Here is an 18,997-nt window from a genome sequence, read left to right on the forward strand (position 1 = left end):
TTGCCGGCATCTCGGAACCCGCGCTCGTAGTCTGAGGATACTCGCGTGTCTTCTGCGTTCTCCTCGCCGCCCGGCGCCCCTGCCTCGCGCCCGATGGTGAGCAGTGTCTTGTGCCGCTGCGTGGCTTCCCCGCCGCCGGACGCCGCCGCCGCCGCCTCGTCCGCCTCGTCGCCGGCGTCTGTGGACCCGTGCGGCGGTGCCGTCTGCGGGGGCCCAGACCACAGGCTGCGCCTGTGGAGCCTCTTCCAGACGCTCGACGTCAACCGCGACGGCGGCCTGTGTGTCAACGACCTGGCCGTGGGGCTGCGACGCCTGGGATTGCACCGCACCGAGGGCGAACTCCGGGTAGGCGGCGCGCACCGTGCGCGCGGGCGGGGAAGGGGCCCCCTGCGTGTCCCAGACTCCAGGGAGGTCCAGGGAGGGGACTGGGGGGCAGGTCTGAACGCCCTGGCTTATGGGGCAGCCCCTTGGAGCGTAGCAGGTCAGCTGGATGGCCCCTTGGGCTTGGTGGGACCCCCGAGTGACTGATGGGTCCCCTCTTTACGTGCTGGTGGGAGTGGAGCACCTTGACCGCTGTGGGCGCTTAAGCTAGAGGGAAGTGCTCTGCGTGGGCACAGGTGGGCACCCTCTGGGAGCCTCTGATGGGCGAAAAGCCCCTTCCTGCTCCGGCTTTCCCCAGAGTAGAGGCCAGGACTCAGAAGTCTGCCTTTCCTCACCCCCTGACCTCAAGGCTAAGCTTGATGCATCCCCCTACCCTCCGCTGACAAGTTCATCCATCCTCCTCCAGCGCCCCCCTCCCTCCCCTCTGGTTTCCATGCCAGCCATTGGCCCGGATCTGGTTCCTCTCAGAGCATGTGGGAGTTGGGGGGAGGAAAAAAGGGAACTGGGGTTTTAGGCAGATTTGTGATGGTGTGGGTGGTGAGGACCAGCAGCTCTGTCGGTGTAGGCTCATTCCTATCGACATGCTATCCCGGAGATGGGATGACGATCCCTTGCAGCGTTGCAGGTGATAAAATAATGGAGGGGGCAAGACTTCCTAAAAGTGAGGGTGTTGCATGCCTGGAGGGAATATCTTACTCCTGTTGAGGAGTGGGCTCTTGGCCAGGGGGAAGGGGTACGGAGAGCGGCCCATCTCCAGGCCTGCCGGAAAGATCAGCGCTGTCTTCTCTTTAGAAGAACCTCAGGCAGAAGCTCTTTCTCCCCCTTCTCTCAAGATACGTTTTTCCATCTGACTCTGTGGCTATCGCTTCCCTTTCCGAATGTTTCATTTACATGTGGCTTAGCCTGATTTTCAGCCCTAAAAATCAGGGGGAGGACCACTGTGTACCTAGTAACCTGTTTTTCTTCTAAGTTAGTTTATTTGGTCCATTTGTACAGAATCTCACAGCCAAGTATGAAGAAATCTGGTAGAATACCAGAGAATTAAACCAATTTTTTGATAGGCCAGGTATGTATGTAAAGTGTTTTTAACTCATGTCCAAGATATCTTGGATTAACATCTAAGGTATTTAACCTACTTAGGATCTGCCTGGGAAGAAGACCAAGGGTAACACTATGTAAGAATAGAATCAATGGGTTAAATCCAAGTGGTTTATAGAGACTAGTTAAAAAAATTTAAGTAGCCCTAGCCAGTTTGGCTCAGTGGATAGAGCGTCAGCCCGTGGACTGAAGGGTCCCGGGTTCAATTCCAGTCAAAGGCACATACCTGGTTTGCAGGCTCCATTCCCAGCTCTGGTTGGGACTGTGCAGGAGGCAACCAACCGATGTGTCTCTCTCACATCGATGTTTCTCTCCCTGTGTCTCTCCTTCTCTCTTTCAGTCTCTAAAAATCAATGGAAAAATATCCTCGGGTGAGGATTAACAAAAATAAAATTTAAGTGAGTTTTACACAAAATAGTAGTGTGAGCTTGATGTTGTCCCGTACGTATCTGATGCATAAGTCACTTGGGAAGATCGTGTGGCTAAATTCAGAGTCTGTCAGGCTTTATGGGCCCAGCTTTACCTTTCTGCTTCTTTGCACCCACTTGGCATACGCTGCAGGCACACCGAGGGCATCTGGCGGTGGGAGGGTATTCAGTGTTGACGCTATGCTCAGTGCTAAACTAGAGTCACAATGTTCTTGTGATTCACGGCACATCTGACATTGATCCTGATCCATTTTTCTGGCACTAAATTTCTAAGGGCAAATAAGGAGAAAGGGATCATTTTTCTTTCGAGCGTTGAAAGAAACCTTTCTGATTAACCAAAGGTTGCCTGGCCCCTTGGTCCCATTGGTTCTAAGATTTTTGATTCTGTGATTGATCTAAGTTCTATTTATTTTTATTTATTTTTAAAATATTTTTTATTTTTATTGTTGGTTTGAGAGAGAGAGGAAGGGAGAGAAAGAAACTTGAGTTTGTTGTTTCACTTATCCATGCATTCACTGGTTGACTCTTGTATGTGTACTGACAGGGGATTGAACCTGCAACCTTAGCTTATTAGGTAATGCTCTAACAAACTGAGCTACCCGGCCAGGACTCTTTTTTTTGTTTGTTTGTTTTAAATATATTTTTATTGGTTTCAGAGAGGAAGGGTGAAAGAGAGATAGAAACATCAATGATAAGAGAGAATCATTGATCAGCTGCCTCCTGCACACCCCTAACTAGGGATTGAGCCCACAGCCTGGGCATGTGCCCTTGATCAGAATCAAACCCAGGACCCTTCAGTCCCCAGGCCAACACTCTATCCACTGAGCCGAACCAGCTAGGGCCAGGACCCTCTTTTATTCTTGTGGTGTGGGGATTTAGTATGGACTCTATTTCTATAACTCTTTTGGCCTTTGAATAAGTTAAATTATTATACAGGGTTGAGACTAGGAATTCTGAATTGTATTTATTACCCATAAAGGAGTACATGCCAGTCTTCTGGCGAATGGTTTAAGTATTAAGAGAGAAAATCTACTTCGTTGTAAATAACCAGGCAACAGGAAGACACCCTGCCGCATGAACCCCCATACCACTTCCTGTTGAAATAATATCAGTGTTAGTTACGAACCGAAAAAGTAGTGCTGTAGTTTTGCAGAACTCGAAAAGCCAAGAGAGAAGGTGGGGGCCCCTGGGTTAGAATTGGGTCGTCATTCACGGGAATAGGCGCTGAAAAGTACATCAAACTTTGGCAGCCGCTTCATGTGACCCTTCGGACCAGTCTGAAGTGCTAGGGTTTGCTCAGAAATCAGCTTTGAGTGCTTATCAGTGGGTGCTGGGTGAACCCAGCCATGTGACTATCAAAGCCTCTTGCTAGCTTTACAACAGGTTGGGTCAAGTTTTCTTTAGAAATGAACCAGCAGTTTTGGCATCTGCCCTTTTTTTTTTTTTTTTTTTTTTGTCCAGAAGAAATTGGGACAGTCGAGGAAAAATTACTTAAAATGGAAGCGGGCAGCCAGCCAGGGAAATTTCCTTTGTAAAGGACATGTGAGCAAGAAGCCCGTCCTGAGACAAGGAAGGGAAGCGTTTATTTATTTTATTTTTGGGGGGAAGGGTTTATTAAAGAAAGAAAAAAGATGACGGCAGGCAGCGGTAGTGACTTGAGGAAATGAGGCTTCTTCAGCTGGAGCCAATTATAGCATTGCCTATTTAAGGCATTTTCATGTGACCAAACACAATCTTTGTCTTAAAACAGATTTAAAACATAGATTCCAATTAGAGGAAGAAGGCAAGCTGGGTTAGATGTAAAAACTGTCCCTATAGCTGAGGCTGTGGGGCTGGAGTTTAATGCAGGTGAGGGTTTTAGAAGGTGGAGTGGTTTGCTGACTTAGAGACATGCATATGCACCGGCTCGTTGGAGCCTCACAATACCTTTGTGAAATAGGCAAGACAGGGATTTCCCCCCATTTTACAGAGGGAGGAACAGAGGTTGAAAAAGATGATAAAACAACCTCAAAACTCATTTGACCACTAAGGAATTAGACCAGAGCAAGAACTGGAACCAACTTCTGATTTGAGCTCCACTCCTCTTTAACTAGACCAGTTGTTTCTGAGGGACATGAAGAGAGCCCCTACCTGGGCTTTTGGGAGAACTTGAGAAAGATGAGGAGGGATCAATTTAGAACCACATCTGTTTTTTCCCAAAGTAGGTTCCAAGATTATCCTGTCAAAGAATGAGAATCCACCCTGCCCTAATTCTCTCCTTGACCTGGGCAGTGTGCAAGAGGCAGTCTCTATTGACTTGAAACAATGAATGGAAGATCGTTAAGGTCAGGTTGGTAGTATTGCTTAACCAGACAGTACTGTTAAACTGTGTACCTATTAAATGTGTGGCCATTTGGCCCAGCTGGGGTGGCTCAGTGGTTGTGTTGGCCCATGGATCAGAAGGTCACGATTCGATTCCCAGCTGGGTTGTAGGCTCGATCTCCAGTAGAGGTATGCAGGACGCAGCCAGTCCATTATTCTCTCTCGTCATTGATGTTTCTAACTCTCTCTCTTGTCCCTTCCTCTCTCAGAAATCAATAAAAACATATGTAAAAATATTTAAATGTGTGGTCATTGAGGGGGAAGCTAGACTTAGATAAGACAGTCTACAGAAAAAGAAGCCTTTTTCATAGAAAAGGAATAGATATAATTTGGTATAATACAATAGCCCGTTAGAAAAAGAAAAATGCTATTTGCAGCTTGGATTAGGTTCCTATATTAACCTGATTGTTATATTGTTGCAAAATTGGTTCCTTGCTCGAAGTAATTATCATCAAGATATGATTTTTTTTTTAAGCCCTGGCCAGTTGTTCAGTGGTTAGTGTCAGCCCTAGAACTAAAGGGGCACATGTTCAATTCCCGTCAAGGGCACCTACCTTGGTTGCCGGCTGGATCCATCCAATCAATGTGTCCCTCTCACATCGATGTCTCTCTCTCCCTCTCTCTCTCTCTCTCTCTCCCTCTCTCCCTCCCCCCCCCCCCCCTTTCCACTCTCTCTGAAAGTCAATGGAAAAAAAATATCTTTGGATGAGGATTAACAAACAAACAAAAAAGTGTGTGTGTGTGTGTGTGTGTGTGTGTGTGTGTGTGTGTGTTTTAAGGAAGCTTAAAAAAATTAGTTGATAATTTGGAAAGGTGGGATCAAGTTCCCTGATCTAAAACCAGGTGAAAAATGAGGATACAGCCTAAGTAGGCCTGACCTGGAGCTTCAGTTGGATGAATTCCTTTGATGTTGAAAGAGTCATTAATTGCTGAAGTCTCACCGAAACCACAGGAGAATGAAAGAAAGAAATATTTTGCTGGTATTCATTTCTAGTCCAGCTGAGTATAGCCGCAGGTTGAATTCAGTGAACAAAGCTGCCCTGACCAGAAATCAAACAGTAACCTCCTGGTTCATGGGTCAACCATTGAGTAACACCAGCCAGTGGAAGCCTCTTTTTTTGTTTTAATTTTCCTAATGTCTATAGGGCCCAGGCTCTCTGCAACCTACATTCTTCCTCCCTCAACTGCTGAAGGTCCTGTCAGCTGACAATAGATTGCGCTCTGCCTGGGTGCTACACACCTTTCCTACAGACATCCCAGACTTTCCACTTCTTTCTATTGCACTTTCCACCTAAGTAATTCAGGAAAAATGCAGGTGGTTAAGACCAATTGTAGGCATGTTCTTTTCAAAGACTCAATGGAGGAAAATGTCACTTTGTGTTAAACATCTGAGTGTCAGGCTCTTTATATACTTTATCTAATCTAATCCCCACCACAACCTGATGAAATAGGTATTCATATCATGTATCTGTTAAGGAAAACAGACTTGGAGAGGTTGAGTAACTTGCTTAAGGTCACAAGGCTAGCAAGTTGCAAAAACAATATTTGAACCTCGGTTTACACCATAAAGTCGATACTGTACTGTTTTATAAAAAACAAACACATTCTGACCTGGGGCGAAGGGCAGGGATGGGCTAGAAGGGGTCAATGATGGGTGTGTGTGTGGGGGAAGGGACATATGTAATACTTTCAACAATAAAGATTTAAAAACAACAAAAACAGTTTTGGAAGTGATAGCCACATCAGGGTGGGGTGAGAAGACTTCATTTCTCCCCTTAAATTTACAAGCCAGACAACCAGAACTCCACAAGGATCGCCCGCTCAATAGAGAAACCCCCTGAAAGACCCAGGCAGTGGGATATCTGAAGGCGGTGTATTGGAATGAGTAGGAAGGTGGGATGCGGGGAGGACAGACAATGGCTGCAGACACAGTTCGGTGCCCACTGTGACTCCAGCTAGCACAGTCGCCGGGAGAGGTCAGGCTGCGGCCCTCACAAGATGGCCTGGAGCATAAGAGGGCCAGAAGCAGTTTCCCTCCCAGGATATGTGCGACCATCGCCACAATCAACTTTAGAACACGTTCACCACCTCAGAAAGAACCCCCAAACCCTCACCTTCCTTCCTCTCCATTCTCCTCCCTTCCCAGGCCTAGGCAACCACTAATCTAGGTTCAGTTTCCAGCTTTCCCTATCCTGGAATTTCACAGAAACGGATCATATAACATATGGCCTTTTGTGACTGGCTTCTTTCACTTGGTGTAATATTTCCAAGGAAGGGCTGTCCTCCTCACTCCCGTGGCATTGCCTCCGAGGAGGGACTATGAAAGGTGTGGACAGCTTATTGTGTGAGAAGTGCATGATAAAACGCAGTTTTTTAGCAGCGGAGACTGTAAGGTAAGATAGTTTTCCGATACTTAAAGGGCCCTTGGGTCACTTTTGTGTATTGCTCCTGAAGGTAAACTTGAGGCACATGGGAAGCAGGTACAAGCAGACTTCAGTCCGACATAAAGTGCTGTACTCACAATAACCCCAAGCAGTCACGGTGGACTGGTCAGGGCACATGCCCAGGTTGCAGGCTCGATTCCCAGTAGGGAGCATATAGGAGGCAATGATTCCCTCTCATCATTGATGTTTCTATCTCTCCCTCTTCCTTCCTCTATGAAATCAATAAAATATATATGTATATATATATTTTAAAAAGAGGTTTATGGAACCACAGGTTTCAGTGCAGATTATGGCCAAATCTAAGAGCCACACCATGCACAACCAGGCACAGAAATGGCTTCAAGAAACCCGGATCACAAAGATACAAATTTCTTAAGTTCCTGAGAAACATGTGTTTTGCCAAGAGGCCCAACAAGAAGGGCCTAAAGAAGATGCAGGCCCACAATGCCAAGGCCATGAGTGCATGTGCCCAGGCTATTAAGGCCCTTGTAAAGCCCAAGGAGACCAAGCCCAACATTCCAAAGGGCACAGCCACAAGCTCAATTGACTTGCCTACATCACTCACCCCAAGCTTGGGAAACGTGATCGTGCCGCATAGCCAAGGCTCTCAGGCTCTGCCGGCCAAAGGCCAAGGCCAAGCCTCAAATCAAGCCCAGGCTCCAGCTGCAGCTCCGGCTCAGGCCTCCAAAGGTGCCCAGGCCCCCACGAAAGCTCCACAGTAGAGGTCTCTGCTGATGTGAGGATGGGAGGCCTGATATGGTCCCTGGACCACTGTCTGCGTGGGGCTGGTGTCTTCCTGTGCTATTTGTACAAATAAACCTGCGGCAGGAACTGTAAAAAAAAGAAAAAGAAAAAAGAAACCCTGGTGTTGGGAGGTTTCTTAAAGTTGTTGAAGTGGTCGAGTCACTCAACACATAACAATGTCTTTCACCCGTATGTTCCCTGGATGGAAATGGGCCATTTTCTTAATGCAGAGTTCACTTTGATGTGAAAATGGAAGCTTCAAGCAGAGCTTAGTTAACACCCTTGGAGATTACCTCACTAACTGCATCATTTTGCAGAAGTGGGCTGTGGCTTAGCCTTCCAGTTGGTTGAAGGCAAAGCTAGTAGCAGAACCCAGGATTTTGACTTTGCTCAAGTTAGGTCAACATACACTGCTTCCTACTATCACTATAGATACTTCACTAGCCCCTAAAATTTGGCAAGGTTGATATTCACAGTTTATGACATTGCCATATCTGTGCCTAACACCAGCTCAGCTTTTTAAAAAATATATGTATTTTTATTGATTTCAGAGAGGAAGGGAGAGGGGGAGAGAGAGAGAAACATCAATGATGAGAGAGAATCACTGGGGCCTCCTGCATGCCCAACACTAGGGGTCGGGGCCGCAACCCAGGACCCGACCAGGAATCGAATCATGACCTCATGGTTCATAGGTCCACGCTCAACCACTGAGCCACGCCGACCGGGCCAGCTAGCATTGTAAGACCCTCTGATGGTGCTCAGGAAGCAGCCACTGAACTGATAGGTACACTCTCGCTAAGTATGGGATATGAAAAACTCCACGCATGCCTAAAAGAAAGGCTTTGTTGTCTTAAAGATGCACCTTTCTTTGAAATAAATAAATTATAAAGGTAGAACATAAGGAGCTTCTTATCTGCTTTCAACTCTTGGCACAGCTTTCGTGGAGCTTGAATTCCCCAAGGTCAAAGGGGAAACTGGAGAGGGTAGCTGCTCCTGTTCCTGCTGCTGCTTTATGAAGCTTTCCACATTCCATCAACCCCTGGCCTCATGCCTTCTTTCCCCCAGCCCACCCTCCTCCACTGGAGTCTGATGTGTGACTAAAACACACAAAAAACCAGCCACTTACAGTGTTGAGAAAGCTCTCAAAAACCACAGAAATGCAGGGGGGGGGGGGGGCATCCTTGTCTGTAGGTCTGACACAAGTGAATAGTCCTGTTGGTTAAAACCAGCCAGTTGTGCGCACCTTCGTCAACCTGTTGACCTTTTACATTTATAGACAGTACATTTTTTCCCTTTTTTATTCATATCTTGGGTATATTCTTTTTGCTAGAGTCTCTTTAGCCTATATCAAAGGTAAAGATAGTATATGGTAAATAGTTTTATAGCTAAAAAATGCCTTACCTTGCCCTGGCCGGTTTGGCTCGGGATGGAGCGTCGGCCTGTGGACTGAGGGGGCCCAGGTTCGATTCCAGTCGAGGGCATGTACCTTGGTTGCAGGCACATCCCCAGTAGGAGGTGTGCAGGAGGCAGCTGATCGATGTTTCTAACTCTATTCTCCCTTCCTCTATGTAAAAAATCAGTAAAATATATTTTTTTAAAAAAGAGCCTTACCTGAATTGTTTCTAAGAGCCAGCTTGGTGTAAACTAGTTATTCTTTTGTGTGTGTGTGTGTGTGTATGAAATGTAGTGGGGTGTGTGTGTGTGTGTGTGTGTGTGTTTTAAAATAAATTCTTTATTGTTGAAAGTATTACATATGTCTCGTTTTCCTGCTAAAGCAGTTATTGTTACACAGACTTCTCCGGCCTGCCCTTCTCACCCTGAGGGCAGCTGTTGGTGGGTTTCACACCCCTGTCCTGGCCCTGAGTCCCGAGCAAGCAGCTGCTGAGAGCTGTTCGCATTCATTCAAACAGTCTCAGTTTTAGCCTGTGATTCTGAAATCGCTTTTAAGAAACTGAAAACATGTGGTGTTACTTGTAGTAATGAGCCTGCTGATTCGCCTTTTCCTGTGGAAGAAGGGAAGGCATGAATAAGATTAAAGTGGCTGCAGCAAGCAGCCTGAACGTGGGCCAGTGTTGTGGCTCCCACTGATCAATTTTGGATCAGTTGAACAGATTCTGATCATTTTAGGTGATTGGGTTTTTACATGCCAGCCTCAACACCATATTCACCCCCTGCCCCTTATTCTTGGAACATGTTTAGCGAAGGAGAATCAAACTCTTACGTGGTCTCTTCTTGCTTCTGCAGAACTTTAGTTTACATGCTACACCTCAAAATCCTACATTTAACCCAACTAAATTTGGACTAATTTTGTACACTCCTAACTTTCTATTAGACAGAAGAAAAAAAGTCTTTGTTAGTAGGCATTGACCTTGAACTTGGGACTCGATGGAGATTGGCTTTTCACCACGAGTAAACAGAAGCTGTCAAGAATCTTTTTTCTCTGTAATACACTACTTTTCCTCTTCCTCATCTAAAGGAGTTTTTTTTCAGGGAGCTTTTGCCAAAGCTAGAATTTCTGGTTTTATTTCCTAAAATGGAAATAGATTAAGAGGATTTTACCTTTTTTATCATGGCAGGCATCACCTTCAATGCCTTGGTTTCATTTGTGCCAAATTAGATGCGAGTGCCCTGCTCCTCTTCATTGTCTAATTGTGGACTGAGCCACAGGCAGAAGGGTGTTCAATAGTCCTACAGTGCATCCAGAAACCCAGCTGCCAGAGGGCTGTGCAGGACCGCACGTAGCATCTCAGCATCTACATTCTCCTGTTGATTCCTAGCAGAGGAGAGGGATGGTTACCTGCTGCAGTTGTGCCTCTGAAATAATAAATCGCTACCACATAACAATATATAAAAGAGATCCTTCAAACTCCTGCTCCTATACTGTCCTAAAAGAATTTAGAAAGCAGGTACCCCCTTGAACATATTCAAGTTGACATAAGTTTAATGGCTGCAGAGATATAATTACTGGCATATTATACATCTGCTTTAAATGTTTTTAATTGTCAGTTTTGGATCTGGTTTTGCTCAAAACCTTAGTTTTGCAGATTTGACTCATTCAATTTATGGAAAGTGCCCTCCACATAACCTAATTGGCCCAACCAGTCTTCACTTTCAAATCAAATCAGTCTGGTTTTCTGTCAAATCAAACCTGGCTTCATTTCTCAGTTTAAAAAAAAAGTGTGGTCCCTTTGACAGCAGGGCTTCTGGAGAGAGCGATTCTAAGATAGACAGGTAGTAAGTGCTTCAACTGGTGGACGTGCGACGAGGAGCGTTGCCCTGGAGTGCGTCGTGGGAGAGCTCTCTGCCTGGTTTAATAAGATTCCGGGTGATGCTCTGGGGGCACTTATCCCCTGGGCAGTTTATCAGGTTAATGTGGAGTGGGTTCCCTCTGGGGGTCCATCCCAGTACAACCTGTTGTTTCTCTGAAGAGTATGGGAGATACTGTGACTCGCTTTTATTCAGCAAGTCTCTTATTTTCTAGATTCTTAGATGAGTGGGCTACTTCTGCAGGTGACTAGCCTCATATTAACCAGTTTCTGTTGATGTTTATAAGCTCACTTGCAGGAGGGTTGTACTTGCCCACTCTGTCCTTGGACATGGGTGATCCCTCAACCCTAAGAAAGCTGAGCCTGGTAGGGTTGTAGTGTAGTAACTGCACGTAATCCAAAAGAAACTAACAGCCTGCTCAGTGCTGCTGGTTTAGGTGATGCTGTGGTAACGAAAGAGACATATACTGTACTCACCCTTGAGGAAATCAAAGATTGAAGAAAAGGGGCTTTAGAATAAAAATATTAGCAAAGTGTGCAATTGCACATGTTTTCATTGACCTCTGGCTTAAATGGTGAACAAGGGAGGTTTTAGGATAAATAAAACGCCGTCTCTTCTTCACCTAGTTTATTATTTTCTTTCTTCTGCTTGTACCCATCCTCTACACTGTAGCCTGGAAACCCCAGCCAGCAAGCTGGGGCAATCGTGGGCTCAGCTCATTTGTATAGATCTCCCAGGAGTCACTGTCCTTTGTCACCTGAAGTCCAGTGTCTTGAAAACCATCGTTTTATATATTTCGTCTGGACATTTAATTGTTTTGGCAGGAAGGTGAATTGGTCCTGGTAGCTCCATCTTGAGTTTATAACTCAGTTCTGTGGTATGTAGGAGTCCGTTAAATTAAAAGCCAGTAACCAACCAAATATGAGATTTCTCTTATGTCTCCTCCATTTCACCAGATTTTCAGTGCATAAAAACAAGATTCATTTTCATGAAAGGATTACTTGTTTAGTTTTGGCTCTGGATGGGTTCTTACTATTTTTAAAAAAAAAAAACAAAATTCAACCAAGCACATTTGGAGATCTAGTTGGAGATCTAATTGGCTTTATTAAATGTCCTATCTAGCAACTAGAAGGGCACTCCGGGGGGTTGTACAAGATGGAAGGCTTTTATAGGAAGAAGGTTGAGGCAAGGGTGGGGCTGGCAGGGGTGGGGGGTGTCAGGCAAGGATTTGATCTACTGATTGTCTCTTGCCTCTTCTTCCTATGGGGGATGGAGAGGACCCACGTGACAGAGTACTTACTAGTGCTTGATCAGAAGATTCCAGACTGGATGACTACGAAAGATTATGTTTGTGGGAGAGGCTTAAACTGCAGTTAGATCAGGTATTAAGTCTAGGTTTAGTGTCATGGGCTTCTAGCATGAGGGACACCATTTAGGGCCTGTGGGTTTTCTCTTTAACAGTATTAAAACTACTTCCCTCTAGCCCACTGTGCTTTCTGATCCCTCTGGGTTTCTTTTGTTAAAGGAGCCAGTGACGTAAGTACACCGAGAAGACGTAAGTACACTGAGACACTCATAAACTGAAGGAAAAAAACACCTGAAAAGATTACAAAATTAAGGGCAGACCACAAATAAAGGCTAATGGGGACAGTGCCCAATTTAAAAACAAAGGAAGCAAAACTAGTTGCATGAGCTCACAATCATTTTCTAGATAATGGTAATAAAATAGCTAGTAGTTATGAAATAAAGTCCAAACCTATGGAAAAGTTTCGTAAGAGTTTATTTGAGTCAAATTTTGGGGGACATGTCTGGAAGCAAGGTCTCAACAGATTGAGAAAATGCTTGGGAGAATTGCAGTTTTGCAGCTTATTTTATACACCAGTCAAAGGCAAAGACCTAAAGAGGGTTACACGAAAAACACTGAAAACACTGGGGTAGATTAAGGAGGCAGGAGAAAGCCAAGCAAGGAAACCTCTAGGATTGGACAAGAAGCAAAATGGAGAAACACATACTTCTTTCACATTAGGTGGATACAGGATAGTTAATAATTAATGTTTACAGCACATCGAGATAGTATGCGGGCAACAAGATAATAATGGGGAGGGGGGTTCTGTGGTTTGTGCTCTGGTGCCAGTGGTTGTGCCTCCAAGGGGACTGGAAACGAAAATCACTCTGACATTTCCAAGGGATGTTTTCCTGGATGTAAGAACAACGGACAGAGCTCGCTTAAGCTTAAGCTTAATCCTTGCTAAGGAAGTTCTAGTCCTGGGATGTGACGGCCTGCCATGCATGCCCAGTTAGGAATGTTTATGTTCAGACCATCTGTGTGGTTACTTTTTTCACCTTATCTTCTATTTCTTTACTAGAGGCCTGGTGCATGAAATTCGTGTACTGGAGGTGGGGGTCCCTCAGCCTGGCCTGCACCCTCTTGCAGTCTGAGAGCCCTTGGGGGATGTCTGACTGCCAGCTTATGCCCACAGGGAGCGGGCCTAAGCCGGCAGTCGGACATCTTTAGCGCTGCCGCGAAGGCGGGAGAGGCTCCCACCACCGCTGCTGCGCTTGCCAGCCGTGAGCCTGGCTTCTGGCTGAGCAGTGCTCCCCCTATAAGAGCGCATTGACCACCAGGGGCAGCCCCCTGGTGGTCAGTGCACATCATAGCAACCAGTCATTCCACTGTTCAGTCGATTTGCATATTAGCCTTTTATTATATAGGATTAAATTTATCAGGGAATGTGGTTACTTTTGATCACTGAGATTGTCAGGTTTATTACATAGCCCCATTTTTGTTCACAATGCTTTATATACTGTTCTAAGAGCTTTACGTATTATCTAATTTAGTCTTTACCAACTCTGTGAACTAACAATATGGTTCCATTACTATTCTTATTTTGCACATAAGCATAAATCTCAAAGAGCTAAAAGTAACTTGACCAAGATCATACAAGTCATGGCCAGGACTTGAACCTGGGGTCTGGCTCCAGAGACTATACATTTAATCAACATACAAAACTGCTTCTAGATAAAGTCATTCTTAGCTTGGCCATCTTGATGTCCCTTCTTGTGTTTTCTTTTTAAATAATTGTTGTATGTATGTATATGTATGTATGTATGCTTGGTCGTATAGGCTCATGATTTGTTTTCACATGATATAAGGATGTTCAGTGAAAGTAATCTCCCATCTGCCTTTCTCCACTCAAACCCCCAAGTTCCCTCCCTGCCCCAAACCATCTCTTTACATTTGGTGGATACAGGATAGTTAATAATTAATGTTTACAGCACATAGAGATAGTATGCGGGCAACACGATAATATTGGGGGGGTGTGTTCTGTGGTTCGTGCTCTGGTGCCAGTGGTTGTGCCTCCAAGGAAACTGGAAACGAAAATCACTCTGACATTTCCAAGGGATGTTTTCCTGGATGTAAGAACAACGGACAGAGCTCGCTAAGTGAGCTCTTCAATTTTAGTTAGTGTCTTTCCAGAGATACTCGTCACATATACAAGCTTAGAAATAAATGGCAGCATACTGTCCCCTTTCTTCTGCACCTTGCTTTTCTCGTTTAGCAAGATATTTTCAAATCATTCCATACGAGTGTTAACTTAAAAATAAAAGCCAAAGTGAGAAGAACAAGTACCGTATTTTTCCGTGTGTAGGACACCCACATGTATAAGATGCCCCCCACCCCCACTTTTCCAACCCAAAATTAAGAAATCAATATTTTAAACATTTTTCTGGTTTTCCTCTGAAGGCCTTCTTTTTTGGCATTTTCAGGAATTGTTCTTTCTGTTTTCTCCACTGTCTGATCATACACTCGGGGGAGGAGGTCCACACTGTTTCTCTGCAGCTCTATTTCCATGCTCTCTTGCATAGCTGATTACATTCAGTTTGAATTTTGCAGAGTAAGACCATCGCTTACCGGTATTTATCTTCTTATTTTTTGACATCTTTATGGGCTCAGAACGCTCTGGTCCCTGTTGCATCTGTGCACGCTCCACCTCCACCTCCACCTCCAATTTCAGCATCAGCTGACGTCAGTAACAATAAGGGTCGAGATTGGAGGAAGCCTGTTTGACAAGGTATGGGCAGCTACACACCTGCACGGCTCCCTCCTTGGCTGAGGCTAACTTCCATGTATAAGATGCCCCTGGATTTTGAGAAATAAAAATAGTGTCTTATACAGGGGAAAATATGGTATTTATTTAAGATCCAAAAGCACAGCTATTCAGGAAGCACTGATTCAGGCAGAAACCCAAATAGTGACCTGATTCAGAGGTAAAAGCCAAGGGCATTTATGAGAAAGGGAAGGGGCATAATGACATGAATAGAAGGAAGGATTTCTATGGGCACCAATAAGCCAAGGAGAGAACTTGTATATCTACAGATAAGCTTGCAAGCTAAGTCTAAAGATGTCTTTAATTTTCAGTCTGGTAGTCAGAACAAATAGTTGTTTGGAATATAATGTTGCTTCAGGCCCGGTCTAAAGGTTAATTTGCCCAATTTACAAAGGTTTGAGGAGTAAGGTCCGCAAGGCAGTTCCTCTGGGAGGGCAGCTCCACCTCCATCTTGAAGTGGCTCCATTTATATTCTTTCTTTCGGAGGTAAAGAGCTGCCTCATTCTTTTGAACAGCTGCATAGGGTCCCACTGTGTGGATGCGCCGTGATTTATCCCCCATTCCCTTTTACAGCACTGTGTTTCCAAACTTGTACTGTTATAAGCAAGGCTGCAAAAAATATCCTTATGTTTGATCACATATATGTATCACACATATATCATACACATGTGTGTGTAACTTCTCACATGTGCAACCGTATCTACAGGATACATTGCTTAAATGGAGTTGCTATGACAAAGGGTTTGTGCTTTTGAAATGTTGGTAGCTGTGACTAAATTGCTCTTCAAAGAAGTTGTCCTGATGCGCACGCTCACAGCAGCATATGAGGGTGTTCCCCGTACTCTTCCCAACATTTATTAAACTTTTTTCATGTTTTTTTTAAAATAATGATTATGAACACTGTATCAAAGGGCCACTTTTGTGAGGGGTGGCAGTAGTTGGTCCCTGTATTTATCTGCTATTAAATTAAGAATCAAATGAGCAAAGACCAATTCCCTTGTGTTCTTAGTAATTTACTCAGTTCAGGCTGCAGACTTAATCTGTGCCTGGTTCTGGGTGCTAGGGGTGGAAAGATCTGTCACTTGGTCCCTGTCCCCAGGCAGCTCACCGTGTGCAGGGAGGCATGGGAGAAGAAGCAGCTGGGACACGATGTGCGTAGTGTTACGCATGGTTGGAGAGAATGGGATCACGGAACAAGGAAGCGTGCTGCTAGCTCTCTTATCAGGGACTCTTGATCATGTCAAACTTGATGGCGAATGTCATCCCAGAAGCAACCCAGGTGGAGAGGAGGAAGTTGGGCTCCCCGGGATGAGCCAGCGCTGGTGCCTTCAGCGGGCCTGTAGGTTGCCATTGGCACCTCCCTGCAGAAGTGCTGAGCTGCAGGCAGGGAATCGGCCGCCTGTGATTGGAGGGATGTTGTGGGTTAGGATAATGAACTTGGTAGTGTCGGCAGAGGTGATTGGCCGCGCCCTGCTGCAGTGAGAATGCAGACTGGATGCTCAGGTCCTCGCTTGTGGGATCAGTAGTTGAGCGAGGACAGATGAATAATTGGGAGTTCGAAGTTGCTTCTGCCTCCGGGAGAGGTCTGTTGGGCTATTGCTTTCTCCTCTTTTTAAAAAGCCAGACGGTTGAGAACCACCCTCCTGCAGAAGTGAGCTTTTCCTGAAGAAGCTCTCGCTGCTCCCTGCGCTTGCCAGCACCGCGGGCTCTGGGAGTGAGCTGTTTCTCAGGCCAGGCACGGCAGCGGTGCTCGCAGATTTGAAAGCAGGAAACCGCCGCTGCATGCAGAGCGACCAGCCTGACCGCTCCCAGGCCAGTCTTCCCGGCAGCCGTGTAGCCAGCGACCCTCGGTATTGTGGTCACATTCCTCCCGAGAAGTGACCGGTCACTGTCAGCGCCGCCGGGAGAAAGCCGTGATGCTGCAGGTGCTGTGGCATTTTCTGTGCAGCTTTTTCCCGAGGGCGGGGTGCCAAGGCCCCACAGAGGGGAGCGATAACGAAGTCCGAGGCACCCCAGCTCCTGCTCGGGGAGACCCGATGTCAAGCTTTTTGGGGAAACAAGACGGCAGGGCTGAGGCCCGGGAAAAGAGACCCACCATCTTGCTGGTGGTCGGACCTGCAGAGCAGTTTCCTAAGGTAATGGCAACCTCGAGACGACCTCCGAGTTCAGGGACTGGTCTAGGAACATTTTCCTGAAAAAAGCTGGAGCGTGGGGGGAAGCGAGCACTCGTAAGTCCATCAGTTTGGTGTTGGGGGCCGGGGAGGAGTGTCAGACAATAAAGAAACCCCAATCTTACGCTGGAATCTTTGCGGCCACTGCAAAAGCTTTATTACCCTATTATGACCACTTCAGTGAGGCCATTAGGGGGAGGGAGGTTGCCTGCAATAGAAGATTTGCCTTCGATTTGTCAGTTTGGCTCCAGAAAGTCATTTGAAAGTAAAGACAAGTGACTAGAGTGTGTCTTGTATCGTAGCGTATCTGAACAATTTAGGGACGCACGAGCGAAGTCAGCTACAGAGTGCACCCTTGAAGTTGAACCAACAGCCTGGAGCTGGGCAGGGCCAGCCTGCCCTGCGTCCCGAAGGTCAGACCCCTGGCCTTGGCGGGCGGAGGGCCTTTGGGCCTCAGAGGAGGGAGTGGTCAGAAGAGAGGCTGGAGTGTCCAGGTGCAGAGGCCTGTGCCTCTCTGGGTTCTGCGGGTCTGTTGAGTGCCAGGGCCTTCCCTCCAACTGGTGCCCTGAATGTGGGTTATCTGATCTACACAAGAGCCAGGGTAAGTGGTGGTATCCCCGTTTCATAGATGAGGAAACTGAGGTGCAGAAAGGTTAAGTAATTTGCCCGGGTTAAACAATGAAGGAGGGGTGGAGGCGAGACTTCACCCACATCAGCCTGGAACTTCACCCTGTATTGTCTCCCTTCCCCTTAAAAAAGCAGTTTCCGCCGAAACCGGTTTGGCTCAGTGGATAGAGCGTCGGCCTGCGGACTGAAAGGTCCCGGGTTCGATTCCGGTCAAGGGCATGTACCTGGGTTGCGGGCATATCCCCAGTGGGAGATGTGCAGGAGGCAGCTGATCGATGTTTCTCTCTCATCGATGTTTCTAACTCTCTATCTCTCTCCCTTCCTCTCTGTAAAAAATCAATAAAATATATTTTTTAAAAAAAAGCAGTTTCCAGTGGGACCAGGGGAGTTCTCAGGGTTAGAACAGAAAGTGCCGTCTGGCTGAGATGTCTCCTGCTGCAGTAGCAGTGACCTTGTCACTTCCTGAGCTTTGGTGATTTGGTATCTTTTCTCCTTTCTCAGGATAAAAATCAGCGAGAGGAGATTGTGCCCTGTGTCCGGCACATTGTAGATTCCTGAAACATGTTCGTTGAATTGCTATGTTTAATAAATGTTCGTTTTTCCTTTGCTAAGTGGCAGGGACCTTTGATGCAGCAACTTTCGCAATCTTTTAAGATTAAGCATTGAGGAGAACCCTTAGACTAATGAGCTGGTCCTGGCCGGCAGGGACTCGAGTCTGCAGCATGCTTGCGGTGTGCTCCGAAGGCGCCACGTCCTGCCTTTTGATTGTTTTAGATGAGCTCAGAACTGGCAGCGGTACTCTCTTTTGTGAGGAACATTTATCTACAGGCCAGCTTGCCTTGAGGCCAAGGAAATAAGGGGTTGGCTGGCTCCCTTTTAAAGTCACCTACTTTTGACTTTAATAATTAACTGCTCCATTTTCTAGACTCATACTGGCACCTCCTGCCAGCCCTCTCCCAGGGTGGCCTGGCATCGGGACTCTCTGTTCTGAACAGCTTAGTCCGTGGCCTGCAGAGTCAGGATTGAGGGGCACTGAACCTGAGACCCACCCTTTCACCGGCTCAGAAGGGAGACAGATCAGCTGGCTGGAGGGTGGTGGAGGCCCTGAGAAGGAGATGGATCAGCCGGTTTGGTTTGAAGCAAGAAAGCAAGCACGCCTAGGTGGTGTGGACTCTGAAAAGCAGATAAACTGAGTATTGGAACAGCGGGAGCGTTTGCATCGCGTGCTTTCCCCGTGCAGCTGCTCCTGAAGGTAGGCTTTGGGGTTTGTGAGCAGCGGCCACTGGGCCTGGCCTCACCGTTTCTCTCAGGAAGAGGCTCCCCAAACATTATGGAAACCTTAGAAGTTCAGGTTGGTTCTCAGGCTT

At 46.4% G+C, this 18,997-nt stretch overlaps 1 protein-coding gene across 4 annotated transcripts in view; it reads left to right on the top strand.

Moving 5' to 3' along the window:
* The window catches only part of SLC25A25 (solute carrier family 25 member 25), a 33,021-nt gene continuing 14,024 nt past the window's right edge, over nucleotides 1-18,997 (top strand). Inside the window, exon 1 of one of the 4 annotated variants that reach the window (XM_059658144.1) lies at nucleotides 1-345. In XM_059658144.1, the coding sequence (XP_059514127.1) occupies nucleotides 94-345 (252 nt within the window). In that variant the 5' untranslated portion in view covers nucleotides 1-93. Of the gene's footprint in view, nucleotides 346-16,589; nucleotides 16,968-18,997 lie in introns of those variants that run through there. The other 3 variants (XM_059658146.1, XM_059658145.1, XM_059658147.1) reach the window with 3 other exon arrangements.

Source organism: Myotis daubentonii, chromosome 11 (assembly GCF_963259705.1).
Source record: "Myotis daubentonii chromosome 11, mMyoDau2.1, whole genome shotgun sequence".
NCBI lineage: Eukaryota > Metazoa > Chordata > Mammalia > Chiroptera > Vespertilionidae > Myotis > Myotis daubentonii.